The 20,331-nt window shown below is 41.1% G+C and overlaps 1 protein-coding gene and 1 pseudogene across 3 annotated transcripts in view; both read left to right on the forward strand.

The window, feature by feature from the left end:
• The first annotated feature begins 686 nt into the window (after positions 1–686).
• CASK (calcium/calmodulin dependent serine protein kinase) overlaps positions 687–20,331 on the forward strand; it is a 352,166-nt gene continuing 332,521 nt past the window's right edge. Inside the window, exon 1 of one of the 3 annotated variants that reach the window (XM_040632797.1) lies at positions 687–851. In XM_040632797.1, coding sequence (XP_040488731.1) covers positions 793–851 — 59 coding nt within the window. In that variant the 5' untranslated portion in view covers positions 687–792. The remainder of the gene's footprint in view (positions 852–20,331) is intronic. The other 2 variants (XM_040632783.1, XM_040632789.1) reach the window with 2 other exon arrangements.
• LOC121103836 lies at positions 4,327–4,422 on the forward strand (annotated as a pseudogene).

Here is a 20,331-nt window from a genome sequence, read left to right on the forward strand (position 1 = left end):
CCGCTCAGCCCGGTTCCCTGTCCCTCGGCCACCGCCTCCCGACGGGCTGGAGTGGGCGGGGCCTGTGGTTCTCGAAGCCGCGCGGCCGTAGGGGGAGGAGGGCGTGTGTGCGCGAGGCGGGTGCGCGGGGCTCGCGAGCTGGTCGGAGGCTGGGGCGGAGGAGGAGGAGTCGAAGGCGGCGGCTGCGACTCCCGCCCGCATAGACAGCCAGTCCCGCGAAGCCCCCTCCCACTCCCAGGCGGGCGGCGGCGGCGGCGGGAGGAGCAGAAGGAGGAGGGAGCGTCTCTGCCGCCGCCTCCTGGTCCCCAGTGCCGCTCTGCCGCCGCCACCTCCCTCAGCGGCGATCCTCCCTCCATGGTCCTGCCGCGGCCCCCCCTGTAGCCTGAGCTGCCCCGCGCCGCGCCGGAGCCAGCCTCGGCAGAGGGAGCGGTCGCGGCCTCGCGGCCCGCGCGGGCTGACGAGAGGAGAGCGCGGCGCCGCGCCGTCCCCGAGGATCCGCACGCCGGGCAGAGCGGCCCGAGCAGCGCGAGGAGCAGCGGGCGGGCGGGCGGCGCCGGGCCCGGGCCGCCCTCGCTCTCGCGCCCCGGCCCCGCCGCCCGCGCCGGGGCGGTCGCCCGCAGAGGAAGGCGCCGCAGTCTCCGGGCCTCGCAGCCCCACTCGAGCGTCCTCAGCACCGAGGGCTCGCGGGTCCTGAGGGGAGGAGGCGAGCCAGGGGCCAGGCACTGAGCTCTTTGGCGCCCCCATCCCCGTTTTCGGAGCCCTCCACGCTGCGGCCGCTGTCCCCTCCGGACCATGGCCGACGACGACGTGCTGTTCGAGGATGTGTACGAGCTCTGCGAGGTGATCGGCAAGTGAGTCCCCACGCGAGGGAGCGGGAGTGTGGAAAAATGCATTTCAGTGATGCCCGGGTCCTCCCGCACCGGCACCCGCTCCGGGCCTGCCCCCTGCCCTCCCTTCCCTTCCGCCTCCCTCGTCCTCCTCACCCGGGAGTATTTATAGACGTGTACCTGGACCTTCTGCCGGGCGGGGGGTCCGGGGGCTTCTCAGCGATCCGTGGAAGCCACCGAGCCGAGGTCGGCCACCCCACGAGGCGTGGGGCCGGCCGAAATCCGCTGTCTGCATTTTATCTGACGGTTGCACAGGGACGTGGCAGACCCGATTTTATAGTTGCTTCCTGGGAACAGTTGGGGTTATTGTTACCTTGCGTGTACCACAGACCATTAACGAAAAGAGCAGCTTGCATTTCCTTTGCTTGCATGGAGCGTTAGAGAGAGAACGTCCAGGGTTTTTAATTGTGGGGTGTGTGTCTATTGTGCAGGATATTAGATAGATGCCTTTGTGTTCACCCCGTGCCCGGATTGGAGGGGGTCATTTTCAGAGGGGGTGCGTTCAGTTTCAGCAAATTCCTCACCTGGTGTAGACCAGCTTGGAAAGAGTTGGGGTATCCAAATTTTTAATGCCTCGTTATGCAATGACTGTTAAATCAGTGTTCGAGGCTTCCCTCGACTGTTGTTGGGATGGTGGTGGTTCGTGTGGTAGAGCCGTCTGCTTTGAGTCACCGGGCTGGTCTAGAATATAGAACTGACAGTCCAAAAGCTCATCCTTTCATCTGTGTTGTATAATTACACTAGGGAAAAGCAGGGAATCAGATTAATCACAGTGCTGATTGAGAATTAAATCTGCAGTTCCTCATCTAATTGTCCATTCCTTAAATCTGTTTTGAATAGTTTCCTTTTCATTCTTGTCAAACAGTATTCCAAGTGCACAATCCTGCTAATTTGCTTGTGAGGGAAAAGGCTGGCGATCCGAAGTTGATTTCCTAGTTCAGCGTGTATTCTGTGCCTTTAGAAGTTGAGGAGATAAGATTTAAGAGCAATTTTTGCTTCTTTACTAAGGATCGCTAGGTAGCTACCATTGAAATATTTTACCTCTTTTTGGAAGCGGTGCTTTATTGTCTATTTTAAGGTCCGCAGTTGGGAAATGAAACCAAGACCTTAGAGCAGTTGGCTGTATCCCTTTTAAGTTGTCTGCAGTACTGGATTTCAATTTGTTTAAGTGCTGATAACTCATTTTTTTTCTTCTATGTTGAGGTATTTCCGTGTTGCCTCACATGGTGAAATTATGGGTAGAGCTTGCTACACACTTTCCTCAGACCCAATTGATACAAGGACATGTTACTCCTTGCCCCTATTGTTACATGACCAGCCCATCTACCTGAAGAAGGATATGCAAATGTGCCCTGTAAAGTGCTTGTGGAAGTGCTCTAGAGCAGCGCTGTCCAAAAGATACGTAATGCAAGACACAGATGTAATTTTCTATACAAAAATTTTACATATGCAAATTTTGTAATGGCCACATTAAAAAATTAGGAGCAAATAGGTGCAATCAATTTTAATAAAATATTTTATTTAACCCACTAGAACCAAACTATTATCATTTCAACACATAATCAGTGCAGAAATTATTAATGAGATATTTTACATCCTTTCTTTTGTACTCAGTCTTTGAAATCCAGTGTGTGTCTTACACTAACAACACATCTCAATTCTGACACTAAGCTAAATTTTCATCGGAAATACTTGATCTGTATTTAGGTATCATAACATTTGCATTTGCAAAAGTGGATTCACACACCCAAGTTTTCCCAAACATATCTAAAAGTTTTCTAATAACCTAATCGATATCTCTTTCTAAATTTAAATTTTGATTAATTAAAATTAAATAAAATGGAAAATTCAGTTTCTCAGTTGGACTAGCCACATTTCAAGTGCTCCACAGCCGTATGTGGATAGCACTGTTCTGTGGAGACAAACGTGTTTAAAAAAAAAAAAAATCTCCTTGGTTTCTTCATTTTTAGCACCCGGTGAAGTAAATTAGGGTTTCCCAAAAGCTCCCAAATGATCGTGTGTGTGGGTGAATATTTGTTACGTCTTAGTTATATTTGCTTTAAATGAGCCAGCAAAGTCGTAATTGGAAAATGTGAAATTAAAATGTTAATTATATCGTGATGACAGAATATAGCCATCATTGGATCAATGTTAGTAAGCGGTTCTGATTCCTTAAGGTCTGGAAGAGTGATGATATGATCTCTTTGGCTATCAAAACGAAAGTGGTCGGCGTCACATTAGCACAATCAGTATTCTGGGGGCTTCTAATTGACAGAATGTTTTCAGGAAACACCTCGGGTAGAACTAAATTCATCTTTTCTGTTGCTTTAGAGCTGTATAAGGAGGGAGAGCAAGCTGATTCTGAGCTAATAGGTACCCTATAGCTCCCTTAACTATTGTGAACGTGAAATCTCATTCATACCCTACAAAATCTGACTTGGTTAGTGCCATTTATAATGTGTCATTTCGTGAAATAATGAATTCAAGGTAGCCTTCGTGGTAAAGAATATAATGATAGTGTTCCTCACCCTGTGTAAAGGTTGAAGGTTTCTCTGGTAAATTGTCTCAGCATATATTGATCTGGAAATTGAAATTCACTTGAGATTTTCTTGCAGGGACCTTGACAGCATACATTTTAACTTAGCATTTGTTCAACTCTAGCTTTAAACAGAAAGGCCTTGAAGATGTTCACTTGTACTGGGAACTGTTTTGTTGATTTCTATCCAAGTTCTCTAGAATTGTGATTTTCTTATATACCAAATTAGTATCACAAATTGTTTTTGACCCTTAGGTGTTAATAGGTTTAAATTTCCACTGAGGTACTTTAAAACGGATTTCAATTTTCAAGATCAATTGACCACCCACTCACTCCCCTACCTCACTGCTTACCAACTCATTCACTCATCCACTGTCTGCGAGGGAATCATGCCTGATTCATTAGGAATATTGGGAGGATGCCATTTCTTTTTTTAAAAAATTGAACTCTTTCCCTGTGTTTCTTATTTTTGAAAGTCTTACAAAAGCTCCTTTGAATGCCCATTGTTTCCATAATATTTTCCGGTGTAACATCTTTCAAGTGACTGAAACAAATCGCCAATGATAGGACCTTATCCTAGTCCCCAAACTTCTCGTCCTCACAAATGTAGCAATTAGTGGGAAAGAAAGATTTTTTGCAAAAGCAGGAAATTGGCTCATTTTTATGCCATGATCATATACTGTATCTTTTGCAAATGTATAGCTTTAGAGTAAGTGTACAATCAGTAATATTACATGAAGGAAATTTTAAGATGATTCATCCAAATTAAAACATAGAAATGCCTACCTTCATGGTACAGGAGTTTCAGTGAAAGAGAATAGCAAAAGGCACACCGTTTTCACCTTGTATGGGCTGAATGTTTGCCCTGGTATTTGGATTCTTAGTAACCTGTAACTTCTGACTTTCCTGCTTTGGTAGGACATATACTAAACTTGGAATGATGCAGCAGGACCCCTGCTCAAGGATGACATGCAAGTTTGTGAGGCATGCTGAATTTGCTTGTACCTTGAGAGCACTTACCATATTTAATTACAGTTTCTTATTCACGAGTCCCTTTACCTAGCGAACCGGGAGCTTCTTGAAGGCAGGGAACATATATATATCTTTCTCCGTTACTCAACGCAGGGCCTGCGATGAACAGTTGCTCATTAGCTATGGAATGAATTGAGTAGTTTTAATAAAATCTCATTAAAAGGCAAAAAGCATGTTTATCAACCTCAGAGCAATTATTGTCCCAAAAGGCTGTATTAGTTTGAAGCAGTGGATCTCCACCTGGCTGCATATTAGAATCACCAGGGGAGCTTTCAAAAAAGATCAATTCCAGGGCCCTGTGTCAGAGCAATAAAATCAGAATCTCTGGGAGTGGGTCCTGGACACTATTTTTTTGAAAGCTCTCTGAGTGATTCTAATGTGCAGCTACGATTGAGTCATTGGTTTAAAACTTAGGTGATGTATGTCATATTTTGGGACTGGCTTTTCAGAGGCTTACAGGTTTTGAAAAGTGGAACAAATGCTTTTTGGGAGGTATTGAAGCCAAGAGACCAAAACGTGGATTTTATCTCCTCTATGCTGTGTCTCTGAGCCCTGTTGTGTCAGAATTTTGTTTCAGCCTGTGTTTGGCTTTGATTTCTTGGGTCTTTTAAGATTCACATTGACTTATGACGCTCATCTAACGCTAACGCAGTGACTGATGTTTGGAACAACACGGAACGAGGATTGCTTCAATAACAGTTGATGATGGCTGCCCACTACAACAACTTAATTTAATATTAAGAGATTTATCAGTACAGTGTGGATTGTTTTTGCACATATACTCTATTAATAAAGAGTGTGGTTATGTTGCGTATACACTTCAAGTCCCCACTTGCAATTCCAGTAGCACCGTTTACCAGAGAATTGAGTTAAATGCAGCCTTTGTATAAACACTGGATTAATAATTTGTAAAATATGTAACTTAACATGCTGAAAAATTCAGCTTTACTCTTTTTACTAATTACGATGGCTTGCACATATATTGATTGGCCCACTGATTTGGATTTCTAGTACCACAGAGGGGAACATTACAATACGTTGGAACATCTTTCTTGGAAATTTTATTTAGACATTGTAGGCAAATTAGTTTTTAGTGTCTGGAAAAGTGTGAGCCCGAAGAAACCAGGAATTTACCAGAAATGAGTAGATGTTTCATGAAAGAAGTGCTTGATCAGAGTGACAATTGTGTAGCAAAGTAGAAGAAACACAGTCACCGGCTAGCCTGTTGGTGGCCCAGAAAGATTCAAGCCAAGGGGAATTAGCTGCAGTTCGACAGAAGAAAAACCTGTTAAACGCGGTGTGGATGCCTGCACGTGGCCTGCCTTTTGGGGAGTAGGTAAGCAGTGTTGATCCCTGATGTCGGAGTTGGCTTCTGGGACCATTTTGGAGGAACTGAGCTTTTCTGCGTGTGCATGGCTTTCTCGGAGTCTCCTCATGTCCGCTTTCTACAGGCTGCCTTAGGACTTGGAGTTTCTGAAGTGTCCTTTGCACGTTGTCTTTATAAAGATTTCCTCTGACTCCCTTGCTATTCTATGACTGTGACCTGCTTCTGTGTCTTGGACATGTGCACTTCACCCCCCTCGTTTTCCCCCTTGAATCTGCAACATTTCACCTGACAAACTACCTCTCATGTGCCTTAAATTGTGTTCCTGGATATTTCCTTTAAATTGAAAATTCTTTTACAGTCCCCAGCTGTAGCTCCACTCAATAAATTAAAGAAGCAAGTATGTCTTCCTTTTCTGAGATTGCTCTTGAATTACTGCATTTTTGTAAACATTTTCACATTTTAAATTTGCCAGAAGCACTGTTTAAAAGAACTTTGACATCAGATTGTTTAAAGGCAAAAACAAAAATCTTTTATCACTTAATCCTTACTTCATAAGGGGAATTGACATTTATGCCTTCTAATGTGAGGCACTTTACATATATTATCTCCTCTGATTATACCTGTTTTGCAGAAAACACTGTGATTTAGAGAGGGATAACTTGCCCAAGATCACATGGAATTGCAGCTGGTTCCAAAGTCCATTCATTTCACCCCACATTCTGCTGTTGATTCCAGTTGTTAAAAATGCTACATCGGGTTTCTTTAAAGTGAGGCCCATGCCTTCATTTTCAGAGCTTATTTACAGCAAATTTTAAACGTTCGACACTCTAGTTCTATTTCTCACCCCTTCATTAAAGGTTCCATATGACCATTCATTGTTTCACCCATTTCATTTTCTTTTGTCTTTCCCGTTAATGAGATACCCGCGTTTGTCACCAAACTGATACGTCTCTGCATTCTTTAGCAATGGAAATAGAGAATCTTGCCCACCCATCCAAAATAAGATTTGTTTTGGAACTTTCTCTACGCCTTTTACTCTCCAGGTTTTTCCTTTCCATTCCCCTGCCCCAACAAACAGAATCGTTGATTAATGACTCCTCACTTGCCAAACCAGAAGTAATGAGGTGTCAGAGGTAGGTGTTTGTTGGGAGTAGGGTGGGGTGGTTTCCACGGGTAGGTTATTCCTATATCCTGTGCTAGAAATCCTGCAGTTGCTCTTGCTGACTCTGAAAACCGTGTGCTGAACGGCCGCTGCTGAGTTGTAAGGTCTCTGCCGTCTGCTGGCCCTGCACACCTAGATAGGCACGTGCCGGAGTTACTGCTGCAGAGCGGGTACCTGAGCCCCGCCAACAAGCTGATGGGGTGTGCAGCTCTCGCATCTGGGGTTTTATTTTGTAGTTGCCACTAACAGTGCAGATTCTACAACCACCAGATATGGCTCTGAACTCATGCAAGAGGGTTCAAGGTGCAACCGGACCAGATCTCTTCTTTCTCTCCTGGGGACACCCAGTGTCTTGGTATCCCCTCTTTGAAGTGAGTCCAGTGTAATTACCCTCATGGCCATTATGGTATTCTGGTACGACTGGTCATAGAACCCAAGTCAGTATGGGGAGGGGCTCCCTTTGTCCACACCAGGAAGATTTCATGTCTGAAGCTAGTTTGACTTAAAGGAACTTAATACGTATTTGCAATGTTGAGATTTAATAATTTTCTATGACTTTCTCTTTGTAAGTTGACTAGTCTTTATAAAATAAATTATAAAATTAATTTTAGAATCTAGACTGTACAGAGGTAAATGCATCTCTCTCTCCATTCTCCCACTATCCATAGCCCCATTCTCCAGAGGTAACCGTTGTCCAGTTTTTGTACATCTTTCTGGAAGGTCTTTGTTTAAAAAACAGAATGGGATCATGTTTGTACACTATGCTGAAATATTGATTTTCCATTGAAAAACACTGTCTCTGATGACCTTTCCATATACATCTATGTCTCTGTTGAACTCTGTCTCCTCTTAAACCGCTGCCCAGTATTCCATGGTATGGATTGGTTATTGTAGCTTTGAGTTGAGTGCAAGCCATTTGAAAGTAGACATCACTGGAAATGCTGAACTGGAGGTTGGGTGAGAGGTCTGGAACGACAGTGAAGGTTTGGAAAGTAAAACTGAGTGAATGAGTTCTTGAAGGGTGACTGAGCTGGAGAGCTGTGGTTTGCTGTGTAACTCACAGAGCTAGAAGAGTCAGGATAGATAGCCGGATGTCACAGAAGTTTTAAAGTAGGGAGGATCAATAATGTAAAATGCCAACACACTGTGGTGAACGATCAAAAAAAAAGGGCTTATTTATAGCAGAGAAACAATTTAAAGCATCTATCAAAATGAATATAATGTTAAATGTCAATTTATGGTGTGATTGAAAAGCAAGGTTCTGTGCATGTTGGTAATACGCTATTTCTCTGTGACTCCATCTCAACAGCAACATATTTTGGGTAAAAAAAAAAAAGCTGATTTCTTTTTCATTATAATTGTGTTTTGTAGATTCTGATGGCTGGCTTTTAGGTAAAACCATTTGGTTTTCCTAAGATTAGGTATTTTTCATTCCTCAGCTTGGGGTATAACTTTCAATTAAATGGAAGTCTTTAATGAAATGATATGGTAAATTTTAAATACTTTACATTTACTTTAAGTTCTTTTTTTTTAAGATTTTATGTATTTATCGGAGAGAGAGAGAGCATGAGCAGCGGGAGCAGCAGGCAGAGGGAGAAGCAGGCTCCCCGCTGAGCAGGGAGCCTGACGTGGGACTCGATCCCAGAACCCTGGGATCATGACCCGAGCCGAAGGCAGATGCTTCACTGACTGAACCACCAGGCATCCCTACTTTAAGTTCTTGATATTAGGCAAACCATTCTTATTTTCTTAAATCCCTTCCCCACAGGGAACTGTATCCTTCCTTGTCTCAAGGTTTTGGGGCCCCATTAGATGACTGTAGTTAATGTCCCTTTACCCCCCACTCTCCAACTAAATTTGTCAATTGGCTTTTTGTAGTTGTGCACACCCATTCACAATAAGAAATGATTATTGCACTTAAGCCAATTTTTAGGTATGTGAGTGCACATTATTTCATTAGAGCATCTGTGTTCTCTCACTGAGCTGTTGCACATTATTTTTTCCAATCTTTCTTATTTCTTTTAATGCACATTTTCTTTGCTTTGTTACCATTGTTTTGAATATTTGAGTCATTTACAGTTTGGAATGATGACTGTGTTCTCTCTCTGTCAGTGTAGTTAAATAATATCCAAACTCTACTATGTCAAATCTGTATTTCAGGCTTTTTTAATTGTAACCCTGAGTTTAGAGTATCTTGGTGTATTTAAATCTAAGAGGGAAGTATAACTGCCTAGCTATATGCAGATTCTAATGTTTTATTAAAATACTCTTGATGTTATTAATGCAATTACGAGGTCTCTAGCCCTGCTAAGATGTGCAGATTACCATTATACCACTGCTATTTTATGGAATCTAATTTGTGTTTTTAGGAAACATCATAGATTTTCAGCCTTTCTGCTTACTCTTGGTATGTACTTTCCCCCAAACATATGGATCGACATTGTTTTGTAGCTTGTGAGGCAGCCCCCTAAGATCTGATCTGGTAGCCTTTGGGCACAGTGTGGCCATTTTCTTCTTATTTATAGAAAGAATGATAGCCACTTCACAAGCTATTTGCATGGATTAGTGATTGTAAAGTGCAGCATAAGTATTTTTTATTTCTAGAATGTCTCTGAGATACTCAAATTACTTTTGGCAGCTATGTAGATAAGTTTCAACAATTTCCAAATGTGCACTTTCTCAGTGCTAAACACAGGCTCTATTACATAAATAATATGGTGAAATGAACATTCTTTCCTATCACGTGGGTAAAATTGTTAGTGGTGCTAACAGTTTCTTCATTTGTTCATTTATGCATTCATTTCTAGCTGTGTGGCCCAGGCCAAGTTAGTTAACCTCTCTGAGTCTCAGTTTCTTCATCTGTAAAATGAGGGTTGTGGTGAGGTTTGCATAACATGATCTGTGTAAAATGACTAAACGTAGTTTTTGTTAAATTGCCATTATCATTATTTTTTTATATTTTTAATTTATTTTTAAGTGAACTATACCCCCAACATTGGACTCAGACTCATGACCCTGAGATCAAGCGTCACGTGCTCTACCGACTGAGCCAGCCAGGCACCCCGTTATTCACCAAATACTTGAGTTCTCTGGCCTCAAGGAACTCTCTGTCAATGGGAGAAGTTGACAAATGATTCAAATCTAATACGACTAGACATTGAGTCCTGTTAAAGCCAGGGTTGCATCTAACTTGTTCACCTAATATCCTCCACATAACTTGGTAACTGACACACAGTAAGTACTCAGTTGTTGCTGAAGGAGTAAGTGTTAAGTGAGCAATCCAGAGACTGTGACCACCTAGTCATAAAAGGAAGTTGGGGAAATCTTTAGAGAGGAGGTCAGGCTTGAATGATTTGTTAGTTTTCTTCTTGGGTAACTCGTGTCATCTTTTTATGCCTGTTTCCTCATTTAGAAAACAGAGTAGAGGAATACGGTTTGGGAAAATTAAAAAAATCTTAGGAAACTTAAAAAATGTTTATCCTATTTTTTAAAATAATGAACCTTATTTTTTAGAGCAATTTGGGGTTCACAGCTCCTATTTTAGTTTAGTGACACAGATAACAGATAAGAAATTCAAACAATAAGCATAATATTAAAGTTTTTAGGGATAATGATAGGAATTTTTTTCTCTTTTTTTTTGCTTCTCAAATTCTGTGGCTTGAGTGTTCATTGTATGCTGGACACGGTGTTAAATTCTTTATATTTTTCTAATTTAACCTTGGCCACCAGCCTTCCCTTTGACGCAATCACCCTCTCCCCTTTAACCGATGAGGAAACTGAACAAGATGGAGATCAGTAACTTACCCTGGGCAAAGTGTCAATGTTAATGAGTGGCAGCATGGGGATTCACACCTGGGTCCGTATGACCTATCGAAGCGCCTACTCTTCAGTACTGTTTTACTGCTTGTCATTTAGTATGAGCGGAGACTGGTTGTCTTTTAAGGGCTAGCCCTAAATATAAGACTCTAACATTCTCATTTTACATGTTTTAGCAGGTTAATAGTTGCGTTTTTTTTTTGGTAACAGCTTTATTGAGATGTAATTCACATACAATATATTTCACCAATGTAGAGTGTACAGTTCAGTGGGATTTAGTATTTTCACAGAGTTGTGCAAACATCACCACAAGAAATTTCCAAACGTTTTCATCACCCCAAAAAGAAACCCTTGTGTACGTTAGCTCTCAACCCCATCTTGCCCTAGCCCTAAGTAACAACCGATCTACCTTTTATCTCTACAGACATGCCTCTTCTGGACATTGCATATAAATGGAATCATACCATACTTGGTCTTTTGTGACTGCTTCTTTGAGCATAATGTTTTCAAGGTTCATCCATGTTGTAGGTGTATCGGTACTTCATCTTTAAGGCCCAATAATATTCCATTGTGTGGATATACCACATTTTGTTGATCCATTCATCAGTTGATGGGCCATTTGGGTGGTTTTCATTCTTTGGCTATTGTAAATAATCCTGGTATGGACATTGACCTACAAGTTTTTGTGTGGACATGTATTTTTATTTTTCTTGGGTATATACATAGGAGTGGAATTGATGGGTCAAATGATAACTCTGTGTTTAACATTTTGAGGAAGTGCCAGACTATTTCCCAAAGTTGTCGCACCATTTTACATTCCCACCAACAGTGTATGAGGGTTAGAACGCTTTTTAATCAGGTGAGTACTCTCAGAGTTTGCCTGTAGAGTCTGTTCAATACACTGTAACATAAATAAAAATAAATTTTATGGGTGATTGGTTAGCCTTTTATCTCACGGACCTATTTATACTGATTTTCATCAGTTTTAGATATTGTAGATCAAGGGTTGGCAAACTATCTGTAAACTACCAGATAGTAAATATTTTAGGCTTTGTGAGCCATACAGCATTTGTCCCAGCTACTCAACTCTACCATTGTAGCGTGAAGACAGCCATATGAAAACAAATGAGTGTGGCTATGTTCCAATAAAACTTTATTTACAAAAATAGATGCTTAGATTTAGCTCTCGGGCTGTAATTTGCTGATCCTGTTGTAGATTAAAAATGAAACTGGAGCTTACTGTCCAGTTCCTATTCTTGTTTACCATCAAGTTTGGGATATTCTTTCAGTGGTCTGAGTAGCCCCATAAAAAGTAGGTTGTTTCTGAAAAATGTAAAGACACTGAGGCTGGTTCACTGAACTGTTTTCACTGTTACATGGGGAAATATTATACGTTTAGTTTTTTGTGGGTTTTTAATTTATTTTTATTTTTTTTTTTTTACTCTTTTGGATTCTTTTTTCAATCCTAGGTTAAAGGGAAGAAACCCATCAAAATTCTTTTAAGATTGTCTCACCAGAACCAATAAAATGTGGAGTTCCTTAAAAAAAATTATTGCTTTCATGCTTGCTTATTGCCTATAGAGTGGATGAAAATAGATAAGAATGTACTAGAAATTTTCAGAGATGAAAGATTATTTAAAGTACTAGCTTTAATAAAGTTGGGGGGGGAATCACTAGCTAAATCTCCATCCCTAATTGGAGAGTTGTGATGTGCCATCTATATATATTTTATGACTTCTCAAAGAGCCCCCGATAGAGTCACTGTTTGGAATTAGGGTGTGGGCATGCGTGCGTGCATGTGTGATGTAAACAAAACTTTTTCAGGTTCTGTTTTGTGTTTGAAATCCATTTTACTCAATATATTTTGTGGTAGTAGACATACAGTACTTAGAGTGCTTTGTGGCTTAAAAAAAAAACTGTCTGCCTCTCATGTACATAGGAAAGATAGTATTCTTTGAGCTTAGAGCTTTCTGTAATTTGTTTGCAAGACTGTTCTAGATTATAATTTTGCAATGTTGTGAAAAGCTCCAAAGACTATGTTAAAAGAGGGAATTTTGTATCACAGCTTTTGTCTTTGCATTTGGGCATTTGACAGATGAATTAATTGTTCATAATGTGAAATTTCAGAAATGAGACAAGGAAAATCCCAGAATATATATTTAGGAAATAGCCATATGCAGGATTTGTGAATATTATAGTGTTCTTTTATGTAACTTCCCCAAATTTTATTATGGCGGCATTGTCCACATTTTTACAGTGAGCAAAATGAGGTAGGAAGATCCTAAAGTTGGCAGTCTCTGATACAGTTGGGCACTGACTCTAAATTCCTTAAATTTACAGAGCAGCATTTCATCCACTAGGTCACACTGCATTGTCAGGCGGAAGAATGATCATGTTGGAATCTGTTTAGACCACTTTCTTTGATGAAAATACTTCTCTAGGTTGGCTTCAGAGGACAGTAGAAGGCACCCTTTCCTATTATAATCCATGAACAGGATTATTTATATTGCATTATTTAGGTTTGAAGTTTTTGCTGACTTCCATCGGAGCCATTATCTCAAAAACAGAATGGTCTACTTTTATTTATATAGAATATTTACTGATCTTCTTAGGTTTAGTATCATCTTAACTGGGTGTTTGTCCCAGCAGTAATATATGGCGTTGAATTTGAAATGATCTTTTTAATAAATCTTTTTTTCTTTAATTTAGTCACTTGTAAAATAATTAGATACTTGTAAAACAAACAAGAAGGTGTTTTCACTAAGGGCTTTCTTTAATTATGTTTCATATAAATTTGAAAAAATTGTTACTGGAGTATTCGGCTCACAGGTTAGAGTGAGAATGTAATTATCTCATGTTATAATCAACTTATATAATACTTTTAAAAGCGTGCTTATAGGAATGGAAAAAACCTCTACTGACCATATGCATTGTGGGTTTTGCTTCTTTCTTTCCTTTTTTTTTTTTTAAAAACATTTACCTCTTATAATGAATGTGAAACTGATCTGTGTAAATATCTATTCAAATGAATACATTTTCATTATCATCATTGCAGAAAGAGCCTGGGTATCTGGAGAGGGAGATTCTAGGCTTGCTGCTCTACTTTTTGGATTATCTCCATTAATAGTATTTCTCCCATTGCCGAGTGTTTCTATTGTACTGCTGGAAGGGATCACCATACTTCCATAATCTATGACCCACTTACACTAAAGATTGAGTGTGCTTTAAATTGCCATCTGATTAAAGTTCAGGCTTCTTGGTTAGACTTTTGGGTGTGGCTTCAGAATTAGGCCCATGAATGTGAATATGGACTTGAAGATGTTATTAGAATGATGCTTTTCCCCATGAAGACACATTCATAGACATAGTCCTGAAAAGACATGTGAAAGTTGGATCTGATAAATGCAGCTTAAAACTTACCAAGAAAAATAGCATTTTAAGGATTTTTTAAAAAATAATGGTGACAGATCACCACTTAGTTTGTTTTCCTCAGTTTCTTCGTCTTGTAAAAGAAGGATAGTAAAGGCTGTATTATCTGTCTCAGATCCTTACGATAAAATGACACAATTCTTCAAAAGTCTTAAGCTATCTTACATATTATTTTGATTTTATTGAGATGAAGCACTTCACCTTAGAAATGGGCTTTGTTGAATTTTCTTTGATTTTGCAAGAATCATTTACCTTTGTCTTTAATACTGGTTGTATTTTGTTTGATTTCTAGAGCTTAACACTTCTCAACTCTTTATAAGACTTAGAACATGCTACGTGAAAATGTTGAATAAAGAGATTTGAGGATGAATTGTGTGTATTTTACTGGTGGGACGATGTTTACACTGAAGAAAAAAAAAAGTCCTGACTAGTATGTTTCCCCTTGCTTCTCTTTGAATTATTTAATTTTATTTGAGCTTTGAAGTTTGGAACTTAAGTAACAAATTTCTGTGGCCAATCAGATGGGAACTGTGGCAGCTACTTAAAATATTGAACTTCTTCCTTAGTAGTAAGGTCTAGAGCAATGGCTCTCAAAGTGTGGACCTCATTCTGACCAGCCGCAGCAGTATCACCTGGGAACTTGTTGGAAATGCAGATTCTCAGGCCCTAGCCCAGCCTTACAGATCAGAAGCAGCAGGGGTGGAGCCCAGCAATCTCTGTTTTAACAGCCCTCCAAGGGATCCTGAGGTACATTAATGTTAGAGGACCACTGATTTGGAACTCTAGATCAGGGGTTAGTAAACTGGGCCAATTGGCCCACTGTGCGTTTTTATAAATAAAGTTTTTTGGGAATACAGCCATGCCCATTCATTTAAATATTGTCTGTAGCTGTTCTCACATTACAAGGGCAGATGTGAGTAGTTGCAGCAGAGACCACATGGCCCGCAAAGCCGAAAATATTTACTTTCTGGCCCTTCACACAAAAAGTTTGCTGATCCTTGCTTGAGTTGAAGCCTTGATACTGTTTTCTTGCCCATTATACTGAACTGCAAATACCTGAAATCAATAGGTTAACACCTATTTTTTTGTTGTTGCCTTTACACCCGACCCTCTTATTTCTATAAACCCCATTCTTCTCTCTGATATCAAACTATAACTCAGTGACTAGAGACCTGTGAATGAAAATACGCAACTGTGTCCTTTCCTTTTGTTTGTTAACGGTGGTAACCTGTTTAACATTTCTGTGACATTTCCTCACTGATTCTGTACAGATATGTTCTTGGTTCTTCTTGCACTCTGGTGTAGCCTAACTTAAGTATCTTTTATAGTCTTCATTTCACCCAGGTCTTACTGCCTTTTTACTTCGTCAAGAGGAAGGCCACCTTGTGGCTGCTGAGTTTAGGAATTCATTGGAGCCATTTGGTGTACTCTGAGCCATGGTAATCGTGCCATCCTATGTGGAAACGTTTTATCCTTAGCCTGGAGTGCTATAGTCACTTGTACTTCACAAGGATGTTTGTGAGCACATAAACACCGAAGAAAATTGTGGGTAATCCTAAAATGTTTAACGGACAAGTTTCTGTTAGCCTTCCCATAACCGAGGATGGCTGTTTCTATCCTTAGCTGGAATATTATCTTCTTTTGTTCTTGCTCTCTGCCTTTAAGGTGATTGGTGACCAGCGTCATATCAAATACAAGAACTGAATTTTAGTTTTTTTCTTATTGATGCACTTGGAATCTTTCACTGTACCCACTCCACCGAAGGAAGTGTAATAGCTTTTGAAAAGCCTTCTCACCGTCTCCATTAGCTCCAGTAGCAAAAGCAGGCCAAAGTATTGCTTTTGCATCTGCGATTCCATGGTTTTTTTAAGTTAAGGAACATGACTTGGCCAAATGAGCCTGAGCTGTCTCACTGGTGAGTTTGTTTGGTCCATGATTTCTTTCAGTATATTTGGGTTAAATACTTCGGTCGGGTAAGACGCAGGAGATAGTGAGCTTGAAACTGGAAATGATTGAGTGAGACCTTTCATTTAGGCTTTCCCAATCAACTTAATTCATACCTTTTGCCCTGCTTACTCATCCCAGAGGCGAGGTACAATGAGAGAGGGTCAGGGAAAGGCCAGCCCTCAGTGTGGTTACTTAGGTCTGTTGCCAAAAGCAAACCATCTATGGGAGAATTTGAGTTTTACTGTTTTGTACAAAACAGCATGGACGTGCAGTGTTTCAAAAATTAAATTGTTATTTATACCAAAGAATAATATGTGAACGTTTTTAAAAGAGAGCAGTGTTCTGCAGCCTTACTGTCCCAGTCAGCACAATAGCCACCCACACGAATCATCTGAACAACCTCATCATTTCTGTTTTATCCACCTGAAACAGGGGTCAGAGGTGGGTGGTGATGAAAGTTTGGGAAATCACGCCATGCTCTAGGCAAGAGAAATGCTCTGGTGACTCTTGCTGTGTTGGCCTCCCTCGTGTGCATGGGAGTCTGGGACAGCCCTGTGGAGCTGGAGGTAAGCTTTAATCCCTTTGTTCCTTGGCAGCTGGCCGTGCTTGGGAGCTGGGTGCTACTTCCCTAGAAGCAACTCTTATAGACGAGTTCTGCCAAATGCATGGATGTTGAGCCATTTTAAAGGCTATAATGTTCAGACTCAGAATTTCTTAGTAGGCAGAGAGTGTCATTTAAGGGTTTTATGCCACTGGGATAAGGTTCATTATGAAATAGACACTGCAACAGGGCCTCCATGTGACATAAACTTATTGGAGCTTGAGTGTTTTTAAAACCATATATTTCTTTAACATATATTTTAAGCATTAGGTCAGGATACATGGCTGTCGTAGTCACTGCTGTATCTCTACACCTAGGACAGCATCTGGCTGTCCTTAGTAACACAGCTGGTGTTACATAGTTGTTGAACCAATTCAAAGAGGAAGAAGTAGCTGAACACATTGGAAAAGATAAAATTTGGCCCATAATGCAGTCAGGAATTTATATTTTCATTTAGTGCTACTATTTGGCTGCTTCAAAAACCATCTAGTTATTAGACTGTCCCTTGGAGATAGGTTAGTAGATACAGAATTGTACATAGGGGCTGAGCATAAGGGCGGAATCCTGAATAACACTTAGCTTCCCTGGTTGAGATCTAGAAGATCATTGCTGTAATTAAACTGGATGGAGAGAAGTTTCAAAGGCTTACCCGATCTGTCTAAAACTGCTTCCTCATTTGTAAAATGGAGACAGTAGAATCCACCTGATGGGATTTTTATAAGGATTAAATGAGACAGCGGGTATAAAGCACAGTTCCTAGCCCTTCAGAAGGGCTCGTGAACACCAGTTGCTTCCATCATCAACAGTGAATTTTGAGAGCTTCCTAAGTGCCAGGCTCTGTGCCAAGTGCCTCCTCCTTCCAAGTGTTGCACCAGGTTCCCTTTCCCCTCTCCCTTTCCCTGGTTCCGTCTGGGGGTGTCATGAAGCTGGGATTGACCTTCAGTCACCTAGCCAGCCCCACCTGACCTTGAACAAAGTTAAGCGACCAGCTGCTAAATCCCACCGTCGCCTAATACTTTAGCCACTAGCCAGATGTGGCTATTTAAAGTTAATTAAAATTAAATAAAATTTAAAATCCATTGACTATTTTCCAAAAGATTTATAACTGGCCAATAAACACACGAAAAGGTTGTCAACATCATTTAGTTGTTAGGGAAGTACAAATCAAAACCACAGTGAGATACCACTTCGCACACACTAGGATGGCTATAATTGAAAAGACGGATAATAACAAATGTTAGCAAGGATGTGAAGTTGGATCTCTCTACACATTGCTGGTGGGAATGTAATGTGGTGCAACCACTGTGTAAAACACTCTTGCAGTTCCTCAAAAAGCTGTAGTTTCCGTACCACCCAGCAATTCTACTCCTAGATGTATACCCAGGAGAACTGAAAACATATGTTCACACACAAACTCATACATCAGTGTTCATAGCAGCATTATTCACAGTAGCCAAAAGGTGGAAACAACTGAAATGCCCATTTTCTGGTGAACGGATAAACAAAATGGGGTAGTTGTGGGCAGTGGAATATTATTCAGCCAGAAAAGAAATGAGGTACTGGTACCCGCTTCCACAAGGATGAACCTCAAAAACGTCATGCTAAGTGAAAGAAGCAGACACAGAAGACCACATTTATATGAAATGTCCAGAACAGGCAAATCTGTTGAGACAGAAACTAGATCAGTGGTTGCCAGGGGCCTGGGGGGGGGGTGTAATTGCTAAGGGAATGGGTTTTCTTTCTGAGATTATTTAAAAGTTCTGCAATTAGATAGTGCTTACTGATGGAGGCACCTGTTTGTGAATATACTAAAAAACACTGAATTGTATACTTTAAAAGGGTGAACTTGATGGTATGTGAATGACATCTCAATGAAGATGTTCTTTTTAAAACTTCCGTTCCTTAGCTGCACCAGCCACATTTCAGGTGCTCAATAGCTACATGTTGCTAGTGGCTACAAAGTGGATGGTGCAGACTTAGAACATTTCCATCATTACAGCAAGTTCTGTTAGAAAGTGATGATCCAGAGGAACTGAGTTTCTCAGTCTGGGACCAAAAGAAAGGCCCGGGGCGGGGGTAGGGAAGAAAAAGCACAGTCTGAAAATCACGGAGAGAATGGAATGGAAAACAGTTTATGTGATTATGCTTTGGAGAAATGTTACTTTTGGGTAATTTTACTCTTTGTTGTTTTCTGACTGTTCCACTGGGCAGCTCCCAAAGTATTTTCATTTCATTCTCAAAACAAACCCCTGAGGTACATACTGTTGTTCTCACATTTTGCAAATGAATTAATGGAGGCTTTACTGAGTTTAAGAGATTTGCATAGCTAGTGAGGGCCGAGCCAAATTTCTTTCCTAGGTGGCGTTAATTGGAACATACTTTACTTCTGTGCTATATTGTTGCCCTCTCCTTATGGAATTTGGTTTTTTCTTGCCACCCATCCTCCACCCCCACTTAGTTGCCAGCCCAACAGAGAGCTATTCACAGTACCTTAAATGCACAGTGCTTTTTCTGCCTTACCCGAAGCGGGTCTGTTAGCCAGCCCTCCGTTGGCCTCCTGCCCTCTCCCAACGCTAGGGTGTACCTGTGCTCCACTCACCTCAACGCGCTGCTCAGCGAAATCTTCCTTCGTGAAGCTTTCCTACCCTTCCAGGCTCAGCAGCCCTTTTCTGTTTCTGTTTCCGTAAGTGAAGTTCTAAATAGTCCCAACGTTAAAAGATGTTTATCCACCAAGAAAACAATTATGTCACGCTGGGTTGGGGGTGCTGTCTCACCTGGGTGAAGTTGCAGGATAGATTCGTGTTTGTGACACCGTGAGACACTGAGCCCTATTTGTAGCTGTTCTGTTGGTGACTACAACAAGGATGGAAGTGGTCTTCTTGTCCAGGCCCTTGAATTCAATTTATGTACATTACCTGCTTCTTTCCACTCCCAAAGGTCTGCCCTCTCCATCCTCACTGCTACAGTATTTGTCAAGTGCCTCTTACTACAGCTTTCTGCTTAGGCTCTTTGAACTGGATAAAAGACTGCCATGTTTTCATATTTTTCTATCTACAAAACTCTTGATGCTAAAAAAAGATACCTGATTGAATTCCGGAGCCCTCTTCATGGCTTTGCCTGGATTCTGAGGTCATCCTGTTCTAACCTTATGCTAACCTCAGTTTATTGTCTGGTTTTGGTAGAGCATATCCACCAGTAGCTTCTGGAGAAAGATTGAATGGGAAGGACCTTTTGAGACTGTGTAGAAGATGCTAAATAAGATCCTACATCCTAATTCCCAGGACCGGTGAATATATTGCCTCGCGTGGTAAAAAGGTCTTTGCAAATGTCATCAACGTAAGGATTTTAAGGTGGGGAAATTATCCAGGTGAGCCCCATGGAAATAAGGGTCTTTATAAGAGGGAGGCAGGAGGCTTGCCCCGTGTCAATAAGCTTCCTTATAAGGGGGAAAGCAGGAGGCTCAGAGTCAACAGAAGGAGACATGAAAACAGAACTAATCGGGGTGATGCGCTTTGAAGATGGAGAAAGGGGCCATGAGCCAGGGAATACGGGCAGCCTCGAGAAGCGAGAAAGGGCAAGGAATAAGATTCTCCC

This window comes from Ursus maritimus (assembly GCF_017311325.1).
Source record: "Ursus maritimus isolate PB19 chromosome X unlocalized genomic scaffold, ASM1731132v1 scaffold_X1, whole genome shotgun sequence".
NCBI lineage: Eukaryota > Metazoa > Chordata > Mammalia > Carnivora > Ursidae > Ursus > Ursus maritimus.